The following is a 19,243-nucleotide window of genomic DNA, read 5'->3' as shown; positions in this document are numbered from 1 at the left end:
TAATGAATCTGTGTGGATGTCACAATTGAAGAAATTCGACATTAAGCACAGGAACAAACTGCCTCTTAAAATAAAAAAAGAACACGTCAGTAAATATGGCAACATTACTTATTACGAGAGACTATTTCTAAATTCAACTCCGACACCCAGTCAAGCTGGTAAGTATTTTAATTTTATTTATTACCTATTTAAGTATTTCCTTTTTTTCAACTAGCTGTTTATCCGCGACTTCGTTAGCGTAGAATAGTTAATTCTGACAGCATAAATATATTTTTTTTTGTTTTCCCATGCCAGATTACTAATTCATACTTTTCTGCCATATTTTTTTTCTTTATTAAATATTATAACATATATTCTAAACTGTTTATTTTTAGATTACTGTATCAAAGTAATATCTGCAATACCAATCAGTAATATCATAGAAAATAAATGTAAAATCCCCAATCAATGTGTGAAACTTTTGTATAGAGGCTCAAATTTTGGATACCCTTTAACACATCGGTAAGTTTATTATTCCTGAAGTATTATTACTAATATCAAATTTATTTTAAGAAGTCATTATAGTTAATAATAAGAGGAAGGCTTCCATTTCGTCGTTACAGGTCATCCGAATTATTTTTCTTCTTCTTCTTTTCGAATCGAAATAGAAAACAAATTATATTAATTTAGACCAATACGTAGCCACAGCAATTGCCTTGTCATTAGCTTCATACAGATCATCTACGGAACAGGAGAAGAGTATATGTAAAATAATTTCAGATTAATGATGTTACAATTCGCGCACTTCGGCCGCCGCTGTCACCTGTCTTCGTCGGTAGAAAAGGACAGGAAGCTGGAGTATAGACTGTGCAGGACCGCGCTGCAAGAGGCAGAGTTTATCAGCGAACACGACTACCAGCACGCGGATATCATGATGGAACAGAGTAAGCTTTTATGTGCTTTGATATGTGCTAGTGAGGTTTCCATTATCTTGGTTGATATTAGCGATGCAATGCGCATCTGTAAATGCGTGCTGCCGATTACTCGATATATTTTGCTTAGTTATTTTTATAGCTATTTTTATTCAGCACAAATCGATCACAAATATGTGCACAGGTTTCGCCTTGCAAGCGGCTGGATTTATCAGTAAAAACGCTGACCTCATGTAGGAACAGAACAAAGTCTTTTTAGGACAAAAAAAAAACATCGGTTACTTTTTACATGTCTTTTCAGTAACCTTCTGCGCTCTGATCGGCCATTTTGAATTCCTGAAACGTTCGTGGTTGGTGCAATTGGTTCGTTTGCGGACTGTAGACGGTTGTTTTACGGGACAGATACACCACGAGGAACGGAAGAAGACAAAAGACAGCATGAAATCTGAAATTCCCTGGAATCTAAACAAGGATGTCCATGCGACTATGCTCAGTGGCTTGTGCGAGGCCGAAGTCACTAACGGAGCTCTGACGACAATCATTCTTGCGGTCAAATATCTATTAGAAGCCTTTTATTGATGATGATTATGTTAATCATGGTTTTAGCATGATTTATGAACGATATTTTTTACTTGGCCATAGATATATGATGATGGTAGGCCAACAACTATTTTGGGTCACATCGGCGTCGCCCTTAATTACTTTTACTAAACTTAATTATTCTCTCTCTCATTTGAGCATTTTCCCAGATTCTATCTCAGCCGTTGAGCGTCGTAGCTCAGGGTTTGTTTTCCTACTTTACTTTTTCGTCTCCACTTCGCCCGGTCGTCAGTCCATTGGCACGTATATCATCTTTGACAGCATATACAGTTTATTTTCAAGTTCACTAGGCTATTTCTAGAAAATACCCTGTTATTTTAGTACTCCACACGCCGTGGCCGAAAGATATGATCATTCACGTGGTTAATTTTGATTATGCATTGTCTGTTAGTCAGCATAAGAGTTTCTTTTTTCAATATTTATTGATGAAATCAAAGAATAATTTTGTGTGTCTTATTGTTGTCTAGTGGATCTTTGATTTGAACCAAATGTACAAACTTTAATTATGGAAACCAAAAACATCATGTAAAAATAAGCCATTAAAATAGAACTAACCGATCTACTTTTTTATTTTCGAGTGTATTAATTTTTAACACTGGTGCTTTGCTACCTACCGCGCCTAGTGGCAATTAATTGCATACACACTAGTGTAATTAACCGATTTCTTAAATACATTCAAAATATATTATCTAATATTTATTTTTAAAATTGCTATTCTCTTTCCTGATTTATATATTTTGTTATATTGCGTGGTAGAGACTGATACAAGACGGAACGCTTCACAGTTTAATAACTCCTACACACTATCGGCGGACTCGGACAGAAGTCCACGCGAGTCACAGTACATTGCGTAATTTGTTTGTGAGCTTTTTTTACCGCAAGGAAAAACGAGCAATGTACGTCGAAACTGCCAAAGTTCGGTCTGTCTGCTGATAGTGTATGGCCGGCATCACAACGAAGTCAACTGCGCCCCGTGGCGAGGCTTATCCTCACAATAATTTACAGGGAGCGCTCCAATGACAGCGATTTATTTTAATAAAAGAAAACATATGTTTATTTTCGGATTCGGTTGTGAGGTCTAATTTAACATTGTAACACATATGTTTTTAATTTATCTGAAATGATGTAACTTCTGAAAAACTTCAGGGTTTTTGAAGGGTAAAGGTAGTATTTAGACAAAGCATTTTTGTAAAAAAAATATCAGGAATCCGTTCATAGTTATAACATGCGACATTTCAAATTTATTGGAAATTTTGAAGTTTTCTTCACTTATCGCTGAAAAATGTTTATCATAATTATTTTATTTTATTACGTTGGTCGGTTGTTTGTCTATTTTGGTCGGTTGTAAAGTCATAGCCGAAACTTAACGAATTTTAAGGTTGATTTTTTTATACTGATCCTAGTTATTGGTGTTGTTACCGCGAGTGCACCCACGAAGATTAAATATATCAAAGGCCTGTAGTTTTTTAAGAGCAATGAAATTGGTTGAAATTTTATTGCTCTGTTTGTAGCCATTAGAGCCCTGTCAATTTGTAAAATAAATATTTTTTTTAAAACACCTTTCATTAGAAAACACTAATAAAGAACAAATGTTTTTTTAAAATCTTATTTATTTATGATAATTTTTTTAATAATATGTATACGAGCATACTTAGACATTTATGGATGAATTAAATCTTTCTCAGTAGGTACATAAACGTGGATCATAGTAGTTTTATAAACATCCATTTATTTGAGTTATAAAAATATTTAATTAACGCCATACTTATTCATAAAATTTTATGAGAAACGAACCATTAAATATTTCAATCACATGAAAACGACTGTAAATATGCATATCTAGGTAGGTACTACTGATTAATGGCATATAATATAAATTACACAAGTGATTATACCTATACAGTTAAGCGTTGCGTTCGAGTTTCTCAAAACTTTGCTCTGTCTGCCCCGTAAGAGATAAAGACGTGATACTGAATCAGTATCACAAGTGAATAGATAACGCGCTTGATTGGTTCTATTTTAAAATATAGTTGCTATTTCTTATAAGGGTTGCGTTTCAGGAATCTAATTTATTCTTATCTGAGATAAACCCCCGTCACGATTGAGAGGGACTACAGTGTTTATTTGAGTGTCGCCGCAACTACATCTGTTTAGGAATTAATATTGCTTTTAGTGTGAAAATTTGTGACAAAAATGCAAATTTTGACAATGAATCTACTGTTTTTGTGCATAATATTCCCAACAGTTTTGACCATTAATAATAATACGGACAATTCAAACTTTACAAGAAATGAAGACATAACATTTGAAAACACGACAAAATCGGACACGCATAAGGAAAATCAAAATACAAGTATTATAAAACCGATAGCACAAAAAAATAATAATACCACTAAACATGCAAAATCGAAACTGCAAAAGAAAAATGCAAATCCACTGGATCCAAGGGACCTTAAAAATGAACACAGGCCAGTGAAGCCTGTCCCAAGGGACCTCCCGGATATGCCTCAAGAGGCTGACTTGGAAGAAATTACGGACTCCATAAATAAAGCCCTGGATCTCTTAATGGAGAATAAAAATGACATTGATATCAGTTTGAGTTACGGATTATTTTTATTAGACGGTGAGTGCTAATTATGCTTGTATTTATATATATATGTATATATATGTACAATTAAGTAATTGAAGTTTGTTTTAGCAAATTTTAGATTATTGTGCACAAAAATATTGAAAATATTTATTTTATAAAACAAATCATAACTACATAATACTGATTGTATGTTCAGTTAAGTATTTGACAAGCATTTATAATATATTTAGAGACGGGATGTAGTGAATGTAAAGTAGTAGTAGTTCATTGCATGATTATTCTTATATTTTAGTATGACTTGATGGTGCACCTATGATCGGCTCCCAACGAACGAACTCTTCAACGGTTTACAGTACGGATATGGGATTTTTGTCAGGCGAGATCTCTCTGATGACAATAAAAGCTTGTGGCAAAAATGACATTTTTGTAAAAAACTTGTTATAACTAAGTACCATAAGCTGTTTTTGATGTTAGTATAAGTTATGTGTTCGCAGTAAATTTACAAACGATCTTGAGGAACAAACGCAACACTTTGCCATCTGGTATAAGTTTCAATTTGAAGAATATATTGGAAAAGAACGACCAGCTTATGAAGTTCTTCAAAAATATGGTGGAGCGAGATAATGACCCTGATGACGCCTTGAGTAAAAGCTGTAAGTTTATTTATCTATGTTGTAGGCATCTATTACTCAACAGGTGGAAATCCAAATGTCAGGATAGCATATAGATATAACTATGATTCTTCTCCTTCATACGTGGAAAGAAAAACACACAACGACTTTGTTGGACCTATTAATGGAGTGGTTTGCCATTGCCTTATCCATTTCACACACAAGTTGATAATGAACCAAAGTGCAGGTTTCCTCACGATGTTTTCCTTCGCCGCCATTCTTAACCATTACACCACCCCTGTTTCACTCCTTTAAAAATGTCTCCAATTTGACTTTACATTCAAACAAATGTATCAATTTTGTAAATTTCGTATTTGTATATCAATAAATAAATAAAAAAGAATGAACTAAGTACCTACGTTGTAACCATAATCTTGGTTCATCTAATTGTATCGTATACATTACAATTAGTTAGGAGTACAGAGAAGGATATAAGCTGTCTTTCATCCCGGAAAAAAACCCGTGGAAAAATCACGCGGTTGACCCTTTGTTTCTGTCATATTTCTTTTACACTATTGATTCTCTTATGTAACATAATTCGTAGCGCTACAAATAACAGGGCTCGGAGAAATTCTTGCAAGCAGCGGCACACAGATATTTATTTTCATTCATTCTTGTCAACCCCCAACACTAACAAAGCGGTGTTATTAGTTTGACGTATCTGTGTGTCTATAGCATCGTTAAACCCATTTTCATCTAATTTTAGTTATTATTCGAAACGTGATTTCATCGAGAATATTTTCTCAGCCATGAATCAGTATCGGTGTGTCAATGTTTTTTATTTTAAAGTTCCTTTAATATTTCAGTGACCACACTGTTCAACCACGAGCGACTCTGGATATCACGCTTGGAGAAGTATGATGGAGCCCTTGTGAACGAAACTGTTGAGGAAGAATTTAATAAACTTGAATACCAGTATTCTTATTGGGACAAATACAGGGATAATGTGGGTGACTTCAACAAGGCGATACCGCGTCCTGATCAGTCTAGTAATTCTTTTGGAAATTCGTTTTAAAATAATAATAATATCTGGAATCTATATTTATATCTGCAATAATTTATTTATATGGAATCACATACATATATTTTCAAAATTAAGAAGCATGTTTGACATGTACAAAACTATTTAAATTCGTTTCAATATAAGTGCATAGGTAGTTTTTTTAATTATTATAATATTTATATTCCTTTTTTAACCCCCGAAGAGTTGACAATGTTTTTGTAATTTTTTAATTTATCTTTTATTACATACATATAATGTACTAACTTTTAATAGATATTATATGATTTTTAATAACACTCCTACCGAATGCTTTTAAATCAATTTTCATTACGTTTTCAGACAGATGTTTGTCATATCTGGCTAACAACCATGCGAGTAAAGACTCATGGAAGAAAAGATGCAAAATTCCAGTGCAATGTAAGAATCCCTTGGAGAAAGGGACGGACTACGGCTACGGGTTAACTCATAGGTGAAATTTCTAATCTAAGTACCGTTAAAGTTAAAAATAAGGTATAGGATACTTTACGTAAGGGAATATTTATAAAGACTGTCATCATTAGCTAGTAACGGCAACAACTATATATATATATATATATATATATATATATATATATATATATATATATATACATATATATAACACACAATACGACAATACGAAGAAGAATGGGCTCACTTTGATTAGAGAGAGATAATATATATAAACGTTTGCGAGTTTGTATGTTTGAGGCGGGTAATTTCAGAAATTTCAAAAATTCTTTCACCATTAGAAAGATACATTATCCAAGATTGTTATAGGCTATATTTTATCTTAAAATTCCCACGGGAGCGAAGCCCCGGGCAACAATCTAATAATAAATAATAAGATAATTTCTCAATGTTTCAGGTTATTGTATCTCCAACTGGCATATTACGGATATCGTTGTCATGTGTTTTCTGAACAAAAAGATAAGGACATGCGGCAGAAATTCTGCAAGAAAATGTATGCTGAAGCTACGTATATTAGCATGAACGATTATGGTGTTATAGACCTGTTTGTCGAACAATGTAAGTATAAAGGTGAAGCAACTCGATGGTAATGTCATCCAGGAGCTCAATGACTCACTGGTTTGCGGTAAAAGATTCTTGAAATTGCGTCTAAATAGGGCCGTATTTTCAAGAATATTTTTGAAATCTATACCAATATTTTAAATGTCAAAGTGTGTTTGTCTGTTCACGGCGTAGTTAAAGAGCCACGTTTAAACATAGGCTGCTTTTAAAAGAATCAACCTAACCAAATAAAATGTGTGGTGAAAGTTTATATGAAAATCGTCTGTTCCGCTTTCGCAAAGAATTACAAAAGGCAGTTAAGGCAGTAAGAAAAATAAGCATCGCCTAAATCTATTCTATACCAAAATTTTGTTTAGCAATATACATCTTACACAAATATACTTACGTGAATTTTGTTTGTAATATCTTTATTGTACAAAGATCTCATCTCAAAAGTACATACATATCTAGAAGGCATATATGTATAAAATGGCAGACTTATCCCATTTTTTATTTTGGTGTTATACAGAGAATACTCTCATCATTTTTTTTTTTCATTTTCTGTGATGTATATTTGTATGTTATGAATAAATGAACAATTTATTTATATTTATATTTCTTATAATAATTTCCAGTATGTCTCTGCGCGCTGGACGGGCACTTCCAATTCCTTCACCGCTCCTGGCTGCTGAGCATCATCAGCTTCCAGACCGACGCCGGCTGCTTCTCAGACAAGTCTGCAGAGTACCGACCGCGGAAACCGAAGTACGACATCCCCTTGTTTCGCGGGTGGAAACTTGATAAAGGCGAGAACCAGTACATGTTGGGAGGACATTGCAATGTGCACACCACCTCCGCTGCTATCGCTACTCTGGGCTTCGGCGTTAAATACATTTTGGAAACTTATTACTGAAGCCATAGGTGCGAATTCTGTATGACTTTATGTCATTGGTATTTTGCTTTGTCCTCATTGGTCAGTTTTGGTATTCACTGGAATTTACTGTAATATTGTATTAACGATTTAATATTATAACCATGCTTACTAAAAGTTGGTATAATTCGTTGTTATGTTGATTAAATGATGTTCTAGAAAAAAATATACATAGTTACATCAAAATATACGTATAATTGCTGTCATAATAATATATGTTCTTTGTTTATCTAGGAAAATTCCTAAACAGTGCCAACTAATTTCAGGATCGTAATCAATCATGAGTATAGTAAAATAATTTATTACATAAAATTTTAATTTGAAAAAAAAAATTGAAGTGATGAGACGTGTGGCCGAGTAGGTAGTATTCGAACCTAGGACCTTCCAAAAGGTATGAATCCAACACATGTCACATGAGATTGTATGTTAACTTCCAAAGTGACTCCTGTATATTAGCTTAAATAGATTAGCAATTGTTTCTGAAGATACATGTGTTAAATGGAGAAGGCAAATTCCAAAACCAATATAATCGTTAAGATCCTCGCGTTTAATAGTCAAGCAGTATATATCTACTAAGTAGAAGTAAGTTGTAGCAATTCTAGTGTGTACATTGGAATTAGTTGACTGTACAAGTGTACATGTAATAATTAAAATTAAGGCTCAATTACCATGTGTCCCTTCCTCATGAGTGACAGAAGTGTCCCCGTCGAAAGCGGCAAACACGGCGGCCTCGCTACAGATATCGCCGATACTCCAATGCCGACCGGAACTGCCGCCATCAATACTGCATCAGCTACTTCCGGTGTGTATACAAGTACATTACAACTACACAATATGCCTATCTATCATTTCTTGTATTATTATAATGTTGTTACATTTGTATAAGAACCATATGCCCAGAGCCTCGCATTCATGGCAATATATATTTTTTAAATATTTTTTAGGTTCAGTTAAATAATATTACTAAAACATTTAGATTAACTTAACTAGTACCAATATTTGAGTTACGCGCTAAGCAAACTAACAACTTCCTTAGCCAAAATTTGCATAACCTATTGCCTTGATAAATTAAAACATTAACCAGTCACTTCAAGAATACTCTTATCTTCTCACTTAAACTTACGTATGAATTTCAAATTTTCAAAAATTTACTCGCTGCCGTCTTTTGTTTACTTTTTCAACTTTAAAGAAGAAATAGCTCCTGAATTCATACGTAGGTATATTCTAACTAATGTTATGAATTAATATGAAGAATTGAATCTCTTCATGGGTGAGGACAGAAAAAGTTCATTAACCGCTGCTATATAACAAAAGTTTGATCAAAATCTCATTACGTGACTTGTGAAATGGGTGATCAACATTGAAATCACGCGTGAATACGTTTTGTATGTGTGAACGATGGCTGTCTTCGGTTCAATAGCATTTTTCCAAAAATCACCGAATTCCTCCTAGCTTCCACGATAAGTTACGTCCTCCTATATAAAGAAGTGGGAATTTCGGAATAAAAGTACTCTATGTGTTATTCCAGGTGACACGTGTACCAAATCTCATAATAATCGGTCCAGTAGATTTTGCGAGAAAGAGTAACGAACATACATACATACACACATCCTATCTATCAGACAACTCATACGCCTACTTAACTGTGCATTATAAAAGGTAAGAAGCATTCGCTATATTTATCTGAACACAGTTTTCTTGATACATATCAGTGACGAATTTAGTTGAATCCTGACGTAGTTGCGTGTGAATCAAAGTTGAAATAAATTACCAATGCAATCAATCACTTCAATCACACTGTATCGTAAATTAATCAATACTAAATAAGTACCTTACCTACACTACGGTCCATATTTGTCCTAATTTGGGTGTCGTCAAATTAAAATTCGGGCTGGGTTCCCTCGGGAGAATGTGGTCTATTGTGGCGGTGCCGTTAGCTGGTCATCACGCGCGTGCATTCTAATATTCTACTTTGCTGTAAATGACCCTACGCTCCCGATTTCTTGGAACGAACGAGGTAATTAGCATTGACTTGGCGGACAGTTTTTCTTCATTTCATTTTCATGAAGATTCGTCTCTACAAAAGTTTTAATCTTGACGAGTAAAAGATAATTGTTCGATTTGATGAGAACATTTTAATTTTATTGTTTCTGGAACTAATTACTAGAAATGTCATACAGGTTCGAAAAAAAAACCTATTGTAGGTATGGTTATCAAATTTTCAAAGGCATTTTCATCTCAAAATTTAGCCACTCCTAAGTCCTGACAGTTAGTTGAGAATTAACTGATTGAGAATCAATTGTCAATTAGTTGAAAAATAATAAAAAGCAAGAGGTCATTTAGCAGATCTTCAAATTGAACGATTGTATATCGTACTCGTATATTATCATCACTTTGCAATATTTAAATACGATTGCCGGAAATCAAAACACAATGCTTTTTAAAAGCCATTTGACAGCGCGGTGTGATCCGACTGAATGTGTTTCGACCAATTTCTTATGCAAAATGTCATCCGCAATCGCGATTTCGCAGAACTAACACCAGGAAGCGCAGCCAATAGCCCTAGCTATTTGTAGGCGTACTTTCTGCGAAGTATGAATGAATGAAAAACCTAACATAAAACCCGAACATTTTTGTATTAAAAGAAAAATATGTTTTCAATAATATTCCGACTTGGCCGCCGCCCCGTGTCATCCTGTGATAAAATTAAATTGTATTCAATTTACTACTATTTTCAATAGTATACATTTTAAACACATTTTTTTTGCGTTGAAAGACATCAACAAACCATCCCTGTGCTCGACCTCATTTAGGTACCAGCCAAGTATGATAAGCATTTGTCCTATTTAATCCTTTGTAAACAAAAATACGTGTTCAACGTAATTTTTTTATCGATTACGTATTGCGCATGCGCAAGTAAATACCATTATTGGCACCAGCTTGCCTCAGCCCGCGATTATTTTAATGAACTAATTAAACTGGGCTCGACGACATTCCGACCCATGTGATCAACCTTCACTACAACTTTGGTAATGACATTTACCTTCTACTTTAATGAAAAATACATTTGATAAACATTTTCGTGTGCAAATTGTCCGTGGATGACATTAAATTAGGATAGGATAAAACATATTTTATTTTAGTAATCAATTACTTGATGGTCAACTGGGGCTGTGGGAAAGAACAAACAATATTTTATAAATCAAATTAAAAAAAATCTTTTATCATATCATTGACCTTGATATTATACAATTACATTAATATTAGTTATGTTTTTATCTTGGGAAATTCTAGTATTGAAAGCCAACATCCTCTTTGATCCGCTGAGCCAGTAAGGTAAGTATAATTTTATCAGCATAGCATCAGAAAGAGTAACTTTTATTATCCAATCACTTTGAAGAAATCTACAATTTGATTGAAATTTCCTCTAGGAATAAAAAAAATTAATAAACACCAGTTATATAGTCAATTTAAAGTGTTTATTTACATTTTTTTATACCTAAAAACTTAAATTGTGACACACGTCCTGTTTACTCCATGCGGCATGTAACATGCCGCATGGAGTAAACAGGAGTAAACAGTTGTTTTTTTTTTTTTTGAGAATAAGGCAGGCACAACCTTAGATTAATGGCACAACACGGTAATATATATTGTTTGTGTACAAACATGTACCATAAAAAACGTGCAGTTTTTAGCAGGTATTGTTATAACATTATCATATTCACTTATTTACCAACTTAGTGTGGTGTGTGTAGTTTGTATATCTCAGAGTTCAGCTCTATTCAACTGAACCTTTATCTAATTATGTTTGGGTTTTATTGATATTTCATCGAAAAAAATAAAAATAAATGTGAACATCTACCATACCCAAATATCCATTTTATACGAAATTTAATTGTCGAAGAGAGCAGAGCTAGAATTTTAAAATATAGTTTAACTGTTCAATTTTCCCTATAAACTATTCCTTCCATCAACTCTATCAGCGCACGCGCACCAATTTCCATGCAACTGACACCGCGACACAGGGCAACGACACGTCATGACACAGATTTGCACACGTCTAGACATTTTACGAACTAGTTTCTACAACATGAAAATATTACTGTAATATAGTTTTACAGGACGTTATTGTGTTATTTGGGAAACATTGTTACAAGGATGGATACAATTAGGCCCGCAAGAACATCTGTACGATACAAATGTGTAGCGTTTATAGATTAGCCATCGACACGCAAAGAAGGGGAAGAAGTAGTAGGAAAAATCACGGTGTGAGTTGAACAAGAAGTTCGCAACTGGTAGCGAAACTCAGTTACGAAAAAGACTGGGATGGAAGAATCTAGCGTAATCTTCTGAGGTCGTGTCATGTGATCAGAAATAAATTGCATTGATTGCCGAGGTATATATATGCCGAGCTATAGTCTGTTTCGTGTCCGTTTGAGATAATGCTGAGGCTGCTGTATTGAAATTTATCTATTTAACCTAAAATTAGATGCTGGCCATAAAGCTAGATTGTATTTTTATTGTTCTATATTCAAAAATTGTACTAAATACTATCGTCAGATAGTCTTAGCGCGCTGAGACGAAATGTTGTAACAAATTTTAGCTATAGATACAATTGTTCAATTTGATTTATTCAATGTTTACACTACTGTACTGTATTACAGTAGTGTAAACATTGAATAAATTAAATATCTATAGCTAATTGCCAAAACGGCGGATGACTAAGAAGCCTTGAGGGATGCAACCCGCGCATACTATTGGATTGCAGCGGCATTGTCTCTAGCACAATGTATTTTGCCACCCACGCACACTTTCTGTAAGCTAATGATACAGATTGTGTAGTGTACAGATAGTTAATTGAGTTAACTAACAACTTAACCAAAGATTTATTTTATTTTGTCAACACATGTGAAATTGCAGATACGAGACTTAACAGGAAACTTTTTTTTATGTAATGTAATGTTATTCTATTATGTATTATATGCTTATTATTATTGTATTATATACTCGCTGTACTCCTAATCAAAATTTTCTCTTCTAATCAAATTAATATTTTACTTAACAACAAGTTATTTTATGAATCGAACTATCCATAAAAAAAAAGATTGTATATTTGTGCATGTGTATCTTGTATTCTCTGTAACAATTTTATTTCTTGCAAAGCGATGGTGACGGCCGCAAGGGCACACCCGAATTCGCATCTATTTACGTATGCAGATACATATTATACTTTTTGAGTAACTGCCGATGGTATATATTCTTGAATGCTCAATTCATACGTTGTGTAATGTACTACTTATTCATTGTTTTAAGGGCCCTGAGTTTATTATATTAGTCTGTGATTTTCACATACGAAGGCCGTGTCATGGACGAGGTAGGAACGCTAGTATGGACACTGAAGTTTGTGATCGTGTTAATATGGAATGTATGCACTGATATTTTTAAAATTAGAGTAGAGATAGGTGGCCAAAAAACTGTAACAAGGTACATCAATGGTATAACTGTTCAAAGCTAAATTTTATCACCTACGATTTGGCCTGCACATAGCGTGTCCAAAGCATATTCTCCACTAATCCGTCGCAATGCAGCTGGCCTTGGAGCTGTGACGTCACCAGGAAGCCGTTTGACCAGCAATCAGCCTATCACAAATGGGAGCATGAACTGAATCCTATTTTAAATCATATTAGAAACTTTACCTCGTTGTATTAAGGTTGTTTTTAAATTAAAACACCAAAGTTCAGGTCACATATTTGTAAGAACCTAATAGATTCGAAACTGCATATTTGTGGTGGTGGTGGATTATGTCAATTCATGAATACCTACATTATATTAGTACTTGCTTACCATTCATTTTCTGTATTGAAAATTTGTCGTTATTATTAGACAGGCATCAATCGGTTTCATCGGTTTCGCTGTGATTTTACAACCGGCCGTATGCCTGACATCATGTCTCCTTGGAAATGTTATTATTGCCTATCAGATGCTAAGGATAGGTATGTGTTCTTTAGTCACCTTGTACGACATCCACGGGAAGATATAGAGTTGTCTTATTCCTGGATGGAACTACACGGATTTTCCAAAATATTCTCTTGGGAAATCGTATATATGATAATTAATGTGCAGAATGAAAATAACATTACGCCTTCTGTGAGTGTCATCCCACTCGCTTGATGTCAAAGATGAGTTTACTTTCAAGTATTTGTGTCAGATTTAATGACGGATTGCAATGATTTATATGTAGTTATATATATTTATCCCAGTGTTTAGATCTTCAACCTCCAATATATTAAGACTGAATATCAGATTATTCGTTCCCGCAGGACACATGTTAATGTCATGATATCATCCATGTAGCAATAGCCGAAGGCAAAAGCTAACCTTACGACCATATTGATTTTAAAACAACACTATTATAAACTATATAAAATGGTATGTCTACATTGATGTTTGTATTCTATTGGATGACGTAATACATTGCGTAAAGTCTTGTTTAGTATGCTTAGGCTTTCTCGGCTGTTCTCCAATGAAGCACCCTAGTTTGGGGGGCGTGAAATTGACCCACTGGTGGCGCTACTGTCTAGCCTAATTTGGTGAATAGGGGTGACGAATGGTGCTGGTAACGGTATGTTTTTGAGATATTACCGTTGTTCAGATTGTAATGTCTCTGCGTTAATGTTCAGTTTATCCTCAAAACTAAACTTTACTTGGGTTGACTTGGCAACTTCTGATGAAGTCATCAAAGTGGCTCGGTTCTGGTAAGAAACTGTTGCGTGAGTTGCACCGGTCAACTTTGACGTTGACCTGCGCGCCGCCCATTCGTTAAAACGAAATGACATGCTTTGCATTTTTCTCAGTTTTTCTCATAAATTGTACAATCATAGTTTGTTTGTTTGTGTTCTTAAATTTACTTAATTGAATTATAACAAGATGGTTGTCGATAGTAGAAAAATATTTTCAATCTTACCAGATATTCAGAAACGCTGAGACATTATTGTCTATTTCCACAAAAATATAAATTGAACTCTTCGATCGAGCAGTGAAAATGTATAAAGTAAACATTTTTTTAGGATCGAAACTGTCAATTATTCTCATAAGCGGATAATGGAAGTTGAAATGATGAATTTTTCAGAAATACAAACTGCGTAGTTTGTATTAGTTGCTCATGCGCATATTATGCACCGCTTATAGTTTACCGACTTTCGTAGGCTTTCCGTGGATGAGATGTTATCGCCAACACATAGGTACATTACATACACTATAGGTACATTGAATACAAATACCTATTTGGATTCTCAATACGATGGGCCAAGACATTGCGCAAGGAGCTACCGACGAGAGTTCGCACAGAATACGAATCACATATCATTAAAATAAAAACATAGAAGTGTCAAAACGGATGATTTGTTTTCCCTGTGCACTGTACAAGAAGTTGCTCACTCACACAATAAAAAATTGATTGGAATATTTTTCGTATTTGAATTTTCAATTAAAAATAAAAACACGTATATTTTTCAGTCAAATCAAAATGAAAAAATGGCAGACGGCATTTCTGTATATATTATGATCTTGTTTCTATGATCGAATCATTCCACATAAAATTCGCGAGTATTCGATTTTATATAATTCGATTTGGGCTTTTCGTTTTCTTACGTGTCGAAAATTAGTATTTCTTATGCATATTTATGTATGGGTTGTGGCAATATGTGTGGGTTTGATAGAAATTTGAATGCTTCGCTAATACACAATTTCATAATAAGTCTGTGCTAATAGATACATAATACTTTTTTTATGAACGTATATTCGATAAGTTTATGAAGGATCAATACAAAAACGCATAAGGTGTTGATATTTTTACAAATTAATATCTACTGGTCGCTAGCCCGTCGCCTATAATAATCTCTTGTTTGTGGCTCTTTCCCTTAATTGACTTTTACTATCTGCGCCGGAAGAGAAGCGGCTATTATATTTAAATGTATAACTTCAAGCATAAGGTACATTTGTTTTTACTTGTACTGTGATATTATGTACTATTATGTTTGAGCCAATAAATTATTTCAGATTGTGGTTCGCAATCCCATTATTAGCGGAAATACAACGTAACATGTAATACGAACATTTGTGTTCCCAACCACTACGATTGGAAACATTGTCCAATGGTCAACCTTTAAGCTCGTAAAAACTTGTTAATTTCCCTCCATTTTAGTCGTACCTCAATTACAATGAACCGCTACGGGGTCAAGAACACTGGGCCAAGAAGGACATCGGCAGGCTGCGCACACGCCGCTTCCGTTACACTATTCTGATATAACTATGACATTTTGCCCTAGGGACCGAAGTGGGCCAAGCGGGCCGCTCAACTGGGCCAGCGTAACGCGGAGGTAGACAATGCTTGACATATATTACATATTAGGTGAAGGCTAGAAAATACTTTAAATATGTCATTGTTTATAAAAGAAAGTTGAATGAAATCATCTCTTATCTAAGGATTCCCCGTTTACTTCCTCAGTCATTTCTTCACTTCGCATGGTCTTTGGCGCTTCGGCGTCTTTAAAATGGTTTTTAGTTTGTTGATGTACCGTTAGACCGTTCACATTCTCGATTATCGGACTATTAGCACATATAGATGACTAGCTGCATCCCGGAGCTTCGCTCCCGTGGGAATTTCAGCATAAAAAATACCCTATGTGTTATTCCAGGTTATATTCTGGGATGTATTTAGATCGTAGTGGAAGGTGGGTATATCTGTCTAGGATGTGCAGCAATCTTTATTTTATTTCAAAATCAAAATTAAAATCAAATCATTTATTCAGAAATTAGGCCTTCACAGGCACTTTTTCACGTCATATTCTAAATTAAATGATGTTTACCAAAGCTACAAACTACTAGCATTTTTATTATTACTATCATATGACATGTCTTTTGTATACAGATTTAACCAAAAATTTTTGTAGCCAGTATTAATTCACTTGCCTCGGAGATGTGACCTCTTCCATACACTGGTTTTGAATGATTGCAAGCCATTTTGACCGAATGTCAAGGAGGACCGTTTAATTATAAAAAAAGTTGCTTCTATAAAAACAGATTCTCTGAATTAATTTGATCTTTTAGTTTTTATTGCACCCTAGAGTTCTGTTCTTTATTATTCTAAGAGCCTATTTCATCGCTTGCTGATAAAGTATCTGATATGTAACATATCGAACATAAACCCCCTTATTAATAAAAACCTTATTCTCTGATTAGACTCTAAATAGTTATTCTTTGTATGTCTTTCTTTCAATGTCAAATGCTGAAAAGAGAGAGAGGGACAACACAAAGATTTACTACTCCAAGCCTAATCGGAGAATTAAATGTTTATTAATAAGGTGGTTAGTGTTGCAAAATGTGTTTCACAAGTATTGGATTTGGTTCATCAGGCAAATTTAACTAGCAGTTGGTTTTATCTGTCAGATACAAAATCAAAAAGATTTTACAGAAAACAGTAAAACAGACACATACTTCTACGTTTTATCTATTCGTTTTATAATAATGTTTATTCGCTTTGGACCTCAATTACTATTTTTTCGTACAGAACGTAAGTGTACTCAATTTATTACAGAAACATACTATAGTCTATGTCGCTATTTTTTAGAAGCTCGTAAAAAAACAAGTAAATATAGTACATATAGTAAATATAGTACATATTCCGATAGAAAATAACACGTCGTAAAAAGCAACATTAAATATACGTGCATACAAACAAAAAACAATTATTTGCCTATTGCATCTTGTTCAAAAGGTACTCAAAGGCTTGGATTTGACATTAAGATTACATAAATGTAAGTTAAGTAACCGGTCAGATCAATATGTGAGATTTGCTCTTCAAGGTAGACAACTAGCTTAAACTGAGAAGACAGCTTAATGAGCTAGATCTTCTTAATTGACATTCATTTCAAAACAACAGATTAGTTAAATAGTTGATAAATATGGCTACTTAGGATGGGTTGCCGTCAACTCCATTTTGTCTAAACGTTAGCGGCGCGCCGAACGTCAATAAGATGCAACTTACCCTTAGTATTTTATATTTATTGAAGTGGGTCGTTTACGCCCTAGAAAATGACCGCTCTAAAATTTCTATGGATGTTGTACGATCCAAGTACAAGTCCAAGTATGACTAAGGGCTACGAAAGCATTCCCAAAGAGAGTTGACCTCTGGCAAGATGTCGGTCATAAAATCATACCCATTAAAATTTTTTTTTTTGTTAAAGTAGCCAGCTTTTGGGACCCCAAAGCTTATATATTCTAATCACCTGATAGGAAGAGGTCATCGCAGCCTATGGTCGCTTGAAACCCCAGGAGTATTTGCAGTGTGCAGTAATCACACTGCCTCTCTCACTCTCTTCTCTTCACTAAACTATTTGGCGGCAGCGCTAGATGAGAGTGAGGTATCCATGAAGACGACCTAGTTTTGCTTTTGGTGACTTTATAACAACGCAAGGAAATACCGGCAATGTATTGTATGTGTGCGTTTATCGCCACGTATCGGTGTTATATGTATGTATATAATTCATCGTCATTATAAAAAATAATTTGCATCCTTATTAATATCTATACAGAATGATCGAGACCCGTCCTTTCCAAGAATGCCCCATATGGCGTTGGGTTTCGTTTCCTGCTTATGTTTTATGAAGTTGGGATGTAATTTGTTTGTCTGTTGAGTCATAAGTCGTAATATTTATTTAGTTGCTGTCAATGAAACAGAATTAATATCAATTAAATTATTTATATGAGATTAATATGATATTTCCTCGACGTTTATATGTCGTGTATTTATATTTAAAATAATGAATGGAATATTTAAATTACTAAAATTAGGTATACTAAATAAATCACAATAGGTAAGGTAAAATAACGATAATGCAACTTACTAACTTAATTGTGGAAAACTAACAAATAATACTTATAATGCTTTTAAGCACTACATTAAAATTGTGTGCCCTACAACACACGATAGAGCGAGCCTGCGTGGTGCGTTAAGGCCATTACTCCAGGAGGTCAGACAGGAGGGTCAGTGCTCCAGCTGGGGATGTTAAAATGGCTGATGATGATGATGATGAAAGGTACTTAAAACTATGTATTTACAAATTATTTTGCGAATCTGATGATATTAATTATGGGTCTGTCAAATTTAAATTGTTTAAGTACATCATCTTTTGATACGGTCAACTTAATATTCAAAACAATATAACTCGACGTTGTTAATACAGTTAGCGAGTAACGTACGTGGTTAAATGTAAAATTGCTAGCAAATTACTGAGAAGAATTCTCGCCAGTTCGCCGCTCGACCAGTTTCACTTTCCATTGAAAGCAATAACGAAATCTATTCCATTTCTTACACTAACATTATGGCAACTTTATTGTTTACATAGCAATCCATATTTTATTATTTTAGTGATTCTAGTAAACCATGCTTTCAGGATAAATTTTAGGCAATGGGAAAAAAAAACGGTCGGTTGTTAGGAACGTTTTTCC

The 19,243-nt window shown here is 34.2% G+C and overlaps 1 protein-coding gene across 1 annotated transcript; it reads left to right on the top strand.

The window, feature by feature from the left end:
• The first annotated feature begins 1,503 nt into the window (after window positions 1-1,503).
• On the top strand, window positions 1,504-7,947 carry LOC128670230 (uncharacterized). The gene is made up of 6 exons (XM_053745721.2): window positions 1,504-4,134; window positions 4,596-4,754; window positions 5,579-5,761; window positions 6,115-6,244; window positions 6,662-6,822; window positions 7,440-7,947. Exons 1-6 carry the CDS (start codon window positions 3,705-3,707, stop codon window positions 7,715-7,717), a joined length of 1,341 nt encoding a protein of 446 aa, XP_053601696.1. The 5' UTR covers window positions 1,504-3,704; the 3' UTR covers window positions 7,718-7,947.
• Window positions 7,948-19,243: the final 11,296 nt, after the last annotated feature.

This window comes from Plodia interpunctella, chromosome 5, assembly GCF_027563975.2.
Source record: "Plodia interpunctella isolate USDA-ARS_2022_Savannah chromosome 5, ilPloInte3.2, whole genome shotgun sequence".
Lineage (NCBI taxonomy): Eukaryota > Metazoa > Arthropoda > Insecta > Lepidoptera > Pyralidae > Plodia > Plodia interpunctella.
Note: the sequence above shows the minus strand (reverse complement) of the source record. Positions and strands in the feature narration are given on the sequence as shown.

Excerpts from the sequence above, each read along its gene's own strand:
- LOC128670230 (XM_053745721.2), top strand. The coding sequence starts at position 3,705 with ATGCAAATTTTGACAATGAATCTACTGTTTTTGTGCATAATATTCCCA. Across the intron at positions 5,762-6,114 it reads ACCGCGTCCTGATCAGTCTA|ACAGATGTTTGTCATATCTG; the intron begins GTAATTCTTTTG and ends TTACGTTTTCAG. Across the intron at positions 6,823-7,439 it reads AGACCTGTTTGTCGAACAAT|TATGTCTCTGCGCGCTGGAC; the intron begins GTAAGTATAAAG and ends AATAATTTCCAG.